General features: G+C 53.1%; 1 protein-coding gene and 1 pseudogene across 1 annotated transcript; both read right to left on the bottom strand.

Moving 5' to 3' along the window:
- Positions 1–1,805: 1,805 nt before the first annotated feature.
- On the bottom strand, positions 1,806–3,424 carry LOC112876751 (annotated as a pseudogene).
- A 1,330-nt stretch (positions 3,425–4,754) lies between these two features.
- Positions 4,755–7,395, bottom strand: LOC112877463 (protein NUCLEAR FUSION DEFECTIVE 4-like). Its single transcript, XM_025941772.1, has one exon. The coding sequence runs from the start codon at positions 6,776–6,778 to the stop codon at positions 4,919–4,921; it is 1,860 nt and encodes a 619-aa protein (XP_025797557.1). The 5' UTR covers positions 6,779–7,395; the 3' UTR covers positions 4,755–4,918.
- Between the last annotated feature and the right edge of the window lie 5,689 nt (positions 7,396–13,084).

Below are 13,084 nucleotides of genomic sequence, written 5' to 3'. Positions count from 1 at the left end.
GCTATCAACAGTTGTTTACTCAAATCAACATATATATGCCATGGGTATATAATTCAGAAGAGCATGGTTAAATTTCCATTTAGGGGGTGTTTGGTTCCCTGAGATTATTTTAAGTCCCGTCACATCGAATATTTCAATATCAATTAGAAAGATTAAATATAAATTAATTATAAAACTAACTGCATAAGCTTATGGCTTATTTACGAGATGAATCCATTAAGCCTAATTAATCTATGATTAGTATATATTTATAGTAGCATCATATGGGCTAATCACGGACTAATTAGGTTTAATAAATTCATCTCACGAATAAGCCTAGGGGTTATGGGATTTGTTTGATCATTAGTCTCTATTTCATACTTCTAATTAGTATCCAAACATTAGCCCCAGGTAACTAAGCACCCTAAACCCCTTAGTCTTGAATGCAAAACTCTATTCAGATCTCAAATTATCAAATTTAGACTTTTGGACCTTACCTTGCATAATTTTAGCGGCAAAGACTTCAATTCGCTGCATCCACCAAAAGAAGACTCCTCGTACCTAATCCGTTCCAAATTGTAGGTTGTTTTGGCAAATTTAGATGCATAGATCTTGCTATGCATTTAGATATACATTATGTCTACATACATAGTAAAATTTATGTATCTTGATTTGTTAAAACAAACTATAATTTAGAACGGACTGAGTAGTTAGTAGATAAATATGCATCATAAAAGAACATCATATTCATGCTGATTCTGCATTATTTTAATTTATTTCATTCGGTGACACCCAAATAACATAAAAACCACAGGTACACATGATAAAACGTAGATAAAGTTTCCAGTCCTATCACAATTGAGGCAGTTCCTTATGTGCCATTAAAAAAGTTCTTAATTCTATACTTGCCACTGGAAATGTTTTCAGTCCTTGTGTGCCATCACTTGAATTTTTGTTTCCTCATATGCCATTTCCGTCCACTATCTGTGAGAGGAGAGTTAGATTACATGCTAAAATATATTTTTGCACATGGGATCTACCTGTCATCCTTCACCTTGTCCAGGGAAGACAGAGCCATCGGCGTCGGTCGCCCGCACGGCTGGAGGTTGCAGCGTCCGCCTGTACGCCCTGAGCCTGGACACCCTTACGTGGCCATCGAGAACTCTTCAGCCCCGCTCTGGATCGAGTTCGGCACGCTCGAACTGAGGTTTGCAGTGCTCGAATTGAGGTCTGCAGTGCTCAAATTGAGTCCAACGCACTCGAACCGTGGTCCGCAGTGCTTGGATTGCGTCCAGCACCGTTGTTGAATCGAGGTGCGGCCCTGGTGACGGACGGGTGGGAGCTTCGCCGGTGGCGTGCGTGTGGGAGCACTGCGGCTGCCGCGCAGCGTCCGTCGCCTGCGTGAGCTTCATCATACCTTGAGCCACCACTGCATCAAGCGGAGGGGGAATCTGCCGCCACCAGCCACGAGTGAGATCTTCGGCGCGAGCGGCCTCCATTACGGGCAACCTCGGCATGGCGGAGGCAAGATTTCAGGACGCAATGGCAACGCACAGGGCGGCGGCGGAACGTCGTGAGCGAGGCAGCGGGCGGCTCGGCTAGCGAGAGGGAGAGGGCCACAACGCAGCAGGGAGGCTGCGCATGGTCAACGAAACCGTGAGAGAGGGCAAGCAGGGGTATTGAAGTCAATTTTGACAAAAAAATCTGACATGTAACGGATGTTTTAACTCCAAAATTTGACGGCAGTGGTACTAGAATCCAATAAAAATTGACTCAATGGCTGGTGGCAGGTACCGAATTAAAAATTTTTTTAATGGCACATAAGGAAGTGCTCCCATCACAATTTATTCAATTTATTCTGAGCAGATAGAACCCAGTACACAAAGTGACTACAGGTGTGAATGAAGTCTAGACAGACAACGTTACACAACTTAACCAAATAAAGGGATGGATCAAAATACGAGACCAGATCCCTTGAGCTTGTCTTCCATGACATCATCTAACTTCTTAGCCATCTCTTTGCTCATGTGGTCCTCCCAGTCCCCCACCTTGCCTTTCCTGAAGAACATCGATTTCCCAATGACTATGCTGTCTCCACGAGCAACATCTCCAGCCTGGTTGGGCTCCAAGCCGCTGAGCATTTCGAAGCTGCACAACCTCACCACCTCCTCTCCTCTCTTCCTCTTCGGTGAACGGGACGGCAAAGAAGCCGGCAAGCGTCCTCACAACCTCCACCGGGTCCGACGCAATCTCTTCATACTTGAGGAAAAGGACCTGCTCGGGCCTCGCCAATCTCTCCTTCCAGTACTCGAGGTAGTGCTCCCAGAAGGGCCCGAAAGGCGAGAATCCCTCGCAGAACATGCTCAGCGCATCGTCAAGTTTTATGGGAGAGGACCCCTTGCGCATCTGGTTCGCGAAGTACCACCACGAGACGAACGCGTCCTTGGGCTGCCGGCACAGGTACACGACGCGGCAGCCGGAGGCGGCCACGGCCGGCGGGAGCAGGGAGAGGGGCAGGTGGGTCGCGAGGAGCCGCGGGGAGGGCATCTTCTCGATGCCAGCCAGGTCTCCCGCCGGAGTGGGCACCTCAAGGGTGGCCGGCGGCGGCGGGCGCGTGGCGGCCGCGGGTCGTGACGGTGAAGGCGAGCGCTTTCAGCCAGGTGGTTCCGCACTTCGGGTAGGTGGCGAGGATGATGTCGTCGCGGCGAGGCTTGAAGTGCGCTCTTTGACGGGGATGATGTGCTCGAGCCTCTCAGGGTTCAGCCAGTAATTCCGGTACAGGACGAGCGGCTTCGCCCACCCTCCCCGCCTAGGAAGCGTGGATACCAGATCGATGTAGCTTTTGGGTGGAGTTTCATCAGCTGAGGATTTGGTGTCGCTCTTGCTGGATTCAGAAGGGGCCTGCACCATGATTGTGGTTGAGGAAAACGATGGCCGATATGATTGGATTGGTAGGAAATTACGAGGCAAGCAATGAACTGATATTCAGATCGGGTGAGCACAAGTAGAGCAAGAGCTGAACGGGAGGATAAGCTACAGTAGGGATCACCGGCGAGGAACGCGTCGAGGACGAGGAGCTTGCTGAAGCACGAGAAGTCCTCTGGCACGAGCTCGAGCTCGCTCCGGGCGTTCACTCTGCTTGTCGCCTGCCGCGTGTCCGGCCGCTCGGTCGCCGCTAGCTGCGCGCACTCTCCGACAGTCCGCGGCCAGCTCGGCCCGCCGATTTTCGCCGTCGCTTGATCTCGGTTGTGCCGTGTGGAGGGAGAGTATAGAAACTAGGACAAGGATAGGGTTGTGCTCCCTCCCAGTGCTGCAGGCGGCAGTCCCTCGTGGGCTCGTGGCCCGTGCCCAGGCGGGCAGGAAGACGGGCGGACAAGCCGCAGCCGCTCGAGGCTGGAGGCCGGTAGCCGTCGCCGGCTTGCCCCAGGCAGGCCTGCAGGCTGCAGTGCTGCAGCGAAAAGGAATCCGCGAAGATGAAGCCACCGAACCCCACAGGAGGTGCAGATGCTTCTGCTTCGTCGACGCACTCGAAGTGCCTCCTCTGGAGTGCGGGAGTGTGGACTGTGGAGTGTGGAGTGTGAACATCAGGACATGTGGTGATGCTGTCCTTCTGATTTGCTGTGTGCGATGTGCCCATGTTTAGTTCACGAGTAGTTGTCTGTTGACACTTTGAACTCCTTTATGGGTAATGTAGGACCCTAGAGTAATGCATTGATCAACTTATTTATGTACTGCTGTATATTCTCATATACTCATTTGTGTAGTGTGCTAGTACCAGGGCTGTACGAGTTTTGTCGCATCGAATATTTGAGGTGGTTACATAATTTATTATTCTTATTTTGAAGTAAGGATTCTCATGGTTACCGACGAAATGGTTCGTTTTCGGTGTACTGTATAACCGATTTCGTTACCGGTGTTACCGTTCTCCTTCCCGTTTCTGAATCTAAAATGCAGTAACGGAAGTGGTTAGATGGTTTTCCCTGATCATTGTCGACCATTTTCAACCCTAGACAAGGGCATCTAAGTACAGATACAAACACTCGTGGGTGGAGTGGGACCCACAGCTTTGGTTATCCCCTCTGCTGATGACGATCGGCAAGGTTTTGATATGAGATCATGCAGCGAGAGTTCAGAAACAGGGGGGAACATTTCTGTTGTCAAAATAATCTTGGCTATTTGCCAAATTACTTTTGTTTTGGCCTGCTTCCTACAAACCTGCTCACCGTGTATAGAGAGATGGCTACGGTACGTTCCTTGATTCCGATCCCTTACCAAAGCGGCGGAAGACTTACCTCGACCTTGCGCTCGTCGGTCTGCCACGGCAGGCCGCTCACCGTGATCTGCCGTCCCTCCTCCTTCCCGGCCATCGCCAACTGCAGGTGGTGTGCCACTGCTATGTGGGCCGGAGCCCACATGGCATGCAGAGGCACAGTGGGCCTTTAGTTGTATTCCTTTAAATTCGGCATTACAAGCGCCGGCGAAAATCGGCGGTGCCGAGCTGGTTCGACGTCTGCTTTTTGTGGGCTTGTGGGCCGGAGCCCAAGGATGACGCCTTGCGGTTTTTTTGCGCCGGAACGTGTCTCAACTCTCAAACGTGCAGCGTGCACGCCGGCCTTGCCGCCGTTGGTTACCCGTTACCACGCACCGCCGCCGCCGGCCCGGCCGTGCGCGGCGGCGACGGAGTGGCTACACGCGCACGGCACGTTCCCGCGCCCGACGGTCCGTGCTGTGTCCACATGCGCATAAGTCACCGAGAGATCGTCACGCGGTACATGTAAGTAGCGCAGCGCACAAATTCGCCCAACACGATGTACCGCATGCACTAGCTCGCTGAAACATGCATCCTACAGATCAATTGACCCTGACAAGGTACATCAATGGACTCTGTGGTGGTACATTTGCTCAGGGAATAATCTCCCTTCATCACCTCGTTAACAATTCAAACCTTGCTGTTGCCATTGCTGCTCTCGCTGCTGCTACTGGTGTCCCTGGCGTCCGTGTCACTGACACCGCCGCCGCTTCTCGTTACTACCTCATCCACCTTCTTGTCCTCTCCTCCTCCTCCGGCAGCTGCCGCCCCGACCATGCCGACCTCCCTGAACCGGCCGTACAGGTCCCCGCGGTAGAACTCCCTCGTCCTCCACGCCAGCACCAGCGACACGAGCGCGCCCAGCAGCGTCACGCCGGTGATGATCAGGAACGACTCCCTGAAGCACCGCACCCCGACGCAGGTGAGGTCCCGGCCCTTGCGCCCGCCCTGCCGGAGCGCCTCCCGGTCGTACATCCGGCCGGCGATCCGCACGTTGAGGATGTAGGACCCCACGGGGCTCGCCACGGCGCCGAAGTTGTAGAGCGTCGAGTAGTACTTGAGCCCGAACACCTCGGAGATGATGGCGAACAGCAGCGGCCACTGCGCGCCGAAGCAGAAGCCCAGGATCACGGACGCCGCGTAGAGCCCGTTGCTCACGCCGAAGGCGATCAGCGCGTGGCCGACGCAGGCGAGGAGGAGGACCACGGTGAGCGCCAGCGGGCGGGGCACCTTGTACCTGGCGAGGACATACTCGGAGGCGAAGCCGGAGACCACGCGCCCGGCGTAGTTCCAGATGCTCACCAGGGAGACGAACGTGGTGATGGAGCGCTGCGGGTAGCCCAGCGACTGCCCGATCTGGCCCATGTTGTCAACCGCCGTCAGCGTGCCGCCGATGCCGCAGATGGTGGCCACGAACAGGACCAGCATGTCCACGCTGAACAGGGCCTGCAGGATGGTGTAGTCCTGGCCCCTCGCCGGCGGCCGGAACACGTCCTGGAAGCACGACGGCGAGTTGTCGGCGGCGGCCTGATCATCAGACGCCGGTGCCTCGTGTGTTTTCTCGTCGTCGACGGTGATCGCCACGATGGAGGAGGTCGCTGTCTCCGGCGCCGGCGGCTGAAGGTATGTCTTGAGCTCTTGCTTGACCACGATGACGATCGGGAAGAAGATGAGCAGGAGGAGCACGGTGGCCGTGACGTAGTAGGCCGGCTTGGGGAAGTGGATGACCTCCAGCTCGACGACGTTCATGACGAGGAGGTAGACGGCGAGCACGATGGAGGCGTAGAGGAAGAGGAAGAAGGCCTTGCGCTCCCCGCTCGCTCGCCCGGCCGCGGCGTTCGGCCGCGGCATGATGCGGATGGTGGGGATGAACAGCAGCGAGATGGCGGCGGGGAGCCACGCCATGAGCAGCACGAGCTCCGCGCCGTCGTTGTCGGTGCCGTAGATGGCGCGGTAGAGCTGCGTGAAGATGGCGCCGCTGAGGCCGACGAAGCCCTTGAGCAGGCCGAGCACGACGCCGCGGTCCTCGGGGAAGTTCTTGACGGCGGTGACGAGCGCGCCGGTGTTAGCGAACGACTGCGAGTTGGCGCCGACGGCGATGTACACGCACATGAGCCACACGGGCGGCCGCGCCGTGCGCCCCGAGACGGCGAGGTAGATCATGAGGTAGCCGGCCAGGTTCATGCCGGCGCCGCACGCCAGCACGACCCACGGCGGGGTGACCTCGTTGATGAGGCCCGGGAGGATGCCGACGTTGGCGCCCACGTCCTTGAAGAAGCTGAGCGTGTTGAGCGTCTGCTGGTCGTACCCGAGCGATGTCTTGACGGCCTTGGAGTAGATGCCGAAGATGTAGGTGCCGCCGGCCGCCGCCATGATCAGGATGGACGCGAAGAACATGAACCACCGCCCGCGCACGACGTGCCGCGCGAACCGCATCGTGCCCGCGGCGTCGGCGCCGGGGCCGCCCGTGGCGCGGTCGCCGAACACCATCGTCGTCGCCTGGTGGTTCTCGATCGGGACGACGACGCACAGTCGCACAAGGGGTTTTCGCTTGAGCTACCACTCGTGTGAGCTCCTGTAATTGTGGTGGCTAGCTTATATGTAGTGAGGCAGTAAGGGCTGTGGAGTGTGTGAGCTTCCAATTCGGATACATGACTGAAGTGTAATTAGGCCTACGGCGTGGCTACGACGAATTATCAAAAGGAAGTTTCCTGACATGCGTTTCCGCTGCGGTTTGTTTGGATTGAGACATTGATAGTTCAATGAATCTTTTTGTAGGTAATTTGAAATTTATCGATTTATAAGCAGGAACACGAGATGTGATGCCACAAGTTTGAATAGTATGGTTTGAATCCTTGAGTCGAAAGCGTACAAATAAAGGATATTCTCGGTCTCTGTACTGCCCTTCACAGCGATACATACGACGACTTCGCCATGCATGGGCTTGCACTGTGCTGCTTGCTGGCCGGAAGACGGCCCCGTCGACTGGTCAAAACACAGGCCGCCATTTCCTGGCACGCCACAAATTGTAAAACGTTCTAGATATTAGGCCTGCTACAACAGTCAATTGATTCCTAATAACAGACTAGAAGGGTTGAAACTGCACAACGACGAGTCGACGACCAACATCTTTCTTACCACTTGCAAAATGAGAAAAAAAAACCCATCGGTGTGTGACGTGATCATTGCCTTTCTTTCAAGGATCGATGATGTGATCGTTCCTAAATGCTTGTACATCTCCTGGTGCTCACGTTGGATGCATCACAGCCGCGTGAATCTCAGAGGAAACAATTTAATTCCCTTGATTTTGTGCTGGATGCACGGTTTTTTTTTTTAAAAAAATATTGGTCTGGAACTTGTTGCACTACTTAAAAAGGACAGGACTAAACAGAAGAAACTAGTAAGCAAATGTTTTTGGTCAAGGAAAGAACATACGTACCGAAATACAGCCGAGGACGTACATCTCCTACAGATGTAACTATGCTATCTACACATGTCGCTACGTAGGAACGCGATGCTATGCAAAATGAGAGGATCAGAGACAAATCAGCCCATGGGAACGCGAGGCTATTGACTAGACCCAGAGAGAGACACTCTGCGCTCTTGACCCAAAAAGTGAGCAGGCGTGCTGGTCTCCTTCACCTGCGATCACCGTCGTGTAGAAAAATCCTGGCACAACCTCCGTTCGGCACTTGGCCGTGCTCAGAACACATTCTGTCGGAAGCACCACGACCTCCTCACGCAAAATTTTGCGAGTGGTGGCCCTTCAGGAGCAAAGGGTTCCACCACGTCAGCGGCAGGAACTCTGGACGAGTTCTAGATGCGCTTGTGTGCAAGTACTTACAAGTGTACGACATATGTGGTGGACAATTTCAGGAGATTTTGTCATGCAAGGACTAGTCTGTTTTTAAGCATGATACAATTAACAGTGTCTTCCAAAACCGCACTTATAGATCAAATAGGGTTCATACTAGATGTGCTCAATCTCCTGCCCTGCAGGGAGGAACTCTCAAGGAGATGGTGCGGTCATCGGACGAGCCTCCTCTGCAGTACCGCAGAAGGATGAGGACTCGTCCTACTTATATATGGCTCCCAGCTGAGTGGGACTCACATGTACGTGACATCGAGTTCCTCAGCAGTAATGCAGAGGAACCGGTTCCGTGGTCCTTAGGGCGCACGTTCGAAAGCATAAGTGTTCAAATCGTGATGTCTATCTCCATGACACGCAAGGTCGAATGCTATGGAAACAATTGCCCTTGCACCATGGCGTCGTGAATATAATTACTCGCGACCTTTCTACGAGGGAACTGATGATTTCCCCAACTACCGGGAACCATAGACGCCGGGCCTTCAGCCTCGCCACAGGCAGTCAACGATGCTGACTGCCGATAAGTTGCGAGCTCTTTTACGCACATGAATATTCAACCGCATCTCTCTATCAGCCCGTCACCACTCACCAGGCACCATCGATCTCTTTCTCTGACCAAGCCGCGTGAGAATCTTCAAAGGACGGCGCAAATTTAAACTCTCGAGTCAGCCGGCTCCGGCCAATAATGCCACTACAAAACTCCCGGCTGCGAGCTGTTAGTCTGAGCGGCGTTGCTTCCGGGGCGTTTCATGGCCGGATAAGCGCACCGGCTTCTCAGCTATTTGGGGGTAGTCTCCAACTCTCCGTTCACACGTGGCCAATGGCAAGGCAACAAGCCACAACCAAACCGAGGATTTTTTTCAGAAAAAAAAAAGATGAATGGGCGATGGTTTTGCTTGATAACTCTGACTAAGCAGCTGGTGTGGACAGTTGCGTCAGGAAGCGGTAATCAATCATTCATAGCTTCCGTTGATTCTAAATCTAGAAAATTAAGTGCTAAGGCCGCGTGGATGGCGGTGACGGGACCGTGACTCAGAATTGCGTGCCCCAAATGCAACACAAACATCCTATGATGTAACAGGACCTACAAATTTATATCCAGCAAGTCAGAGCGTTCCAGAGCCTGTACAAGGATGCCAGAAATTTCAGAGGCAGCACCTACAAGGCTGCAACTAGAAGCTCTGAAAATCACTCTGAATTTAGGGAATCCAGCACAGATAGATTTTAAGACTACATGACGAAGGCAAGCCACTTCGGCGACTTAGCTAGTTCTCAATCGAAGGATGAGTTGTCCAAAAGATGATCTGAAGGTCATGCACCCCGCCTATGAACCACGTGCCATATTAAAACATGGTATATAGCACACTTGCCTGGTACAAAAAAAGTAGTCCTGCATCTGGCCGCCCTAACTTATACCTTTGATGACTAAGTTACAAAGTGAACCATGAATGTAGGCATAATACATTATTCCCACTATAATCCAGAAGCAAACATTTTGAAAGCTTTACGTTGTGTTTGTTACGAGTTCCACGTAAATAATGAGGAGAATAGTGCGTATGGCGTACCAATATTTAGGGATAACCCCATCTGTGTAGCGCGTAAACTTTGATAGTAACCCCTCCAGCATTCCACACCACTGCCAATCTCACCTCCATGTCCAAAGGCTTGTGAGAAAAATGAGCTTGAGATGGAGACATACCTATCACGGTTTGGAAAAGAGATAGAAAAAAAGACCCAGAACTTGGTGAGAAAGGATCATATACACCTGCCCGTCTGGCACACAACATAAGCTGACTGGCACTCTGTGGACATGAAAGTGCATGGATGTATTGTAATTACCTTGCACTCGGGCAATGCCTCAGAGCAATATCAAGGGCTTGGATAGTATCCTGTGGCAATTCCCTCTGCCTACCAGCCAAGAACTGATTAAGGATGTACAGATCTATTTTTGCAGCATCTTTTATGGTCACCTTGTACTCTTTCTCACTGTAGGCAGGAAGACAAGGATTAACACAACATAAACACATAAAAAAACATGTTCTGGTATGAGAAGCAAAAATTATACCCCTGGTTTGCTCTCTCAGGATTTGTTAGTTTCAGAACAAATTCTTTGGTTTCGAATGGGAGTGGACCAGCAGTGAAAAGGCCCTTTTTACCATCATAAACAGGCAGTCGCCCATCCAATTACTGCTTGTGCAATTTAACAAGTTCGTTAACAATCCATCGGTTTCTTTCCCGCGACTTTGATTGCGGAGTAATCACCACCCGCACAAGTAGAAGGTATAGAGATTGTACTTAAAGAGGGAAGATGAACGTACATATATGGTACTTTGATTTAGTTCCAAAAGTAGGAATAAACTTGGCACAAGCTCTGAATTGCAGCGGGCTTTTTCCCAGGTTTGTCATGAGCCCAATTTGAAACTCATTTTACATACTGATGTATATATGGAGCTGGACCAGCTAGTCGATCATTTCAGTGTCATATCTTTCCAAAAAGTATTTACAAGAACAAATAATAACACAGCTCTATGTGTGCACGATCAATAGAATCATTGATTCAGTAATAAACAACAAAGTAGCAACTGATACGACATACTAGCTAATCGGACAGTGTAAGAGGATTATTTAGCTTCTGATTAGGTACTCGTTCGGTTTACTTGCGTAAGGGCGCGCAAGAAGCAAGATTCAAAATTTATACATTCTAAAAAAAAACTTGAAACGAGTAAAACATGAGAGAGAGAGAGAGAGAGAGAGAGCCCGTGTGCAGACATCGTAATGGTAGATCTCCGTGTCGGCGACGTGTACGAGGAAATGGTTGGATCGCACGCGGCACCTCCGCCCGATCGTCCCGTAACCCGGCCGCGCGGGGAACACTAGCGCCTTGCTCGACGCCGGAGGCAGCCTCCCTGCAGGCGCACCCACCACCTGAGCCGCCTGGCCAGTCTGCACCGACGGCATCCCTTCCGTCTCAACCTGCGCCGCGGCAGCAGGTTCATCGTCGTCGGGGCCGACGCCGCCCCCTCGGCCGCCTCCGCGACCACCACCACCCTCTGGACCTCGCCGCTCAGCACCTCTACCTCGGCAGCTGGCAACGACGAGGCAGACGGCGAGGCCACCTGCCAGCGCCCCTGAGCAGCGGCGCCATAGTGCTGCCCACCTCGCCCGCCGACCGGCTGGGCCCTGTGGAAGGAGTGCCCCGCTCTCTCGCCGCCCCCACGGCCGCCTCGCGCCGCACCGCCACCTCGGCCACCTAGCTCCGCGGCGCCTCGCCCTCGCCCTCGCCCTCGCCCGCCACCCCCACCTCCACGGCCTCCTCCGTGCTCGCCTCGGCCGCCCCGCCGACCGCCTCCGCCACCACCGCGCGTAGACATAGGGCCGGAACCCTAGCACGGGCACGGCAAGCTCTCGCTCGTAGTGAAGCTCAACATGCGCGCCGAGCGGCGGGCGGAGACGATCGAGACGGTGTCTGGTCGTGGAGCGTATATATCGGCGTGGCCTTGGAGAGGCGGACGCATACGAAAGCGCAAGCGACACGCGCCGGCGTTCCAACTGGTGGGCCAACCCCGCACGTCATCAGGACCATGGCAGGCGCCGGCCGAGCGAGTGGAGCGGCGGAAGCCGGGGAGTCCGCCGGCCTCCTCGCGTTTTCCTTTTCGCACCATGCTGGCGCCCGACCCGCCGCGCGCGCCGAGACCTCACCCGTCGGCTGGGCCCCTCGTGTCAGCGGCGTCCGGCAAGGCGCCTCCAGTGAACGCAGCAGCGAGTGTGCGGCCGGGCCCTCGTGGAGCGGCGGTGCGCGCGCGGGCCGGCGCGGCGCTTGGGGAACCGTGTGTGAGTGTGGGATGGGGTGGGGGGGGGGGGGGGGGGCGCGGAGCGGGGACAGGACGGGGAGCGCAGGCTCATCATCACGGCTAGGTGCTGGCACAGTGCTCGTCGTCGCCTGGTCTTTGATCGGTCATTTTTCGCGAGGCATGCAGAGTACACTCCCTCAAGCTGCTGGAGGAGGAGGATGACTGGATGACGGCACGGCGGCGAGGAGGACGCGCCAGTCGTCGTTGGCTCACGCACCGCACCCGCTGGCACACGCCGATATATCACAGCGGCCGACGGCGACCAGCAGCCACGTGCATTGCGGTCACCGCGCGAGAGCGCCGGACTGAAAGCTCGGCCGGCCGGGATAAGTCGAGAAGCTGATCCACGAGCAACCCGACACGCATGCCACGTCGAGATCCTGGCGATCGGGGGTCGATAAGGAGGGATGCGTCGGTCGGTCGGTGACGGACAAATGCTCACTAACCTACTACTGCTAGCTCGTAATTAGTGTGCCGTACACTGTTCCGCAGTCGGTAGTAATGTGGCATACACACTGTTCTGTCCTAGTGCTCCACATTTCTGGCCTTCAAAATTTACCCCATAAAAGAATGCATTATTAGGGCCTGTTGCTTATGTTAATTTAGTTCCAATAAATTCTTAAAGTGCCAAATATGATGATTTATTAGGACTAAAGATCTATAACTCCATAAGTCCTAAATCCTAAAGTTGTACCTTACCGAAGCTAAAAGATATTTTTGATAGCGATACCTTTCATTTATTGCTGCTACAGTACCCTCCCTTCCGCACCCACATTAAATGATTAGATCTTTACACAACCATATTAAATAACTTTAGTCCTACAACCAAACAATATGGACTTAAGTTTAGTCTCTAAGTTTAGTCCCTAGAGGAACCAAACAGGACCTTAGTACTTCCTCTATTTTTATTTACATATCGTATTAGATTTATCCTAAATCAAATTTAGCCAACTTTGACTAAATTTTAAAATAATAATAACATTTACAATATCGAATATGTTTCATTGAATACACCATGAAGTATACGTCGATAGTGCATACGTTGTTGTTATATTTTTCTATAGACTTGATCAAAAT

Source organism: Panicum hallii, chromosome 9, assembly GCF_002211085.1.
Source record: "Panicum hallii strain FIL2 chromosome 9, PHallii_v3.1, whole genome shotgun sequence".
Lineage (NCBI taxonomy): Eukaryota > Viridiplantae > Streptophyta > Magnoliopsida > Poales > Poaceae > Panicum > Panicum hallii.
The sequence above is the reverse complement of the archived record's forward strand: the minus strand, read 5'-3'. Positions and strand labels throughout refer to the sequence as shown.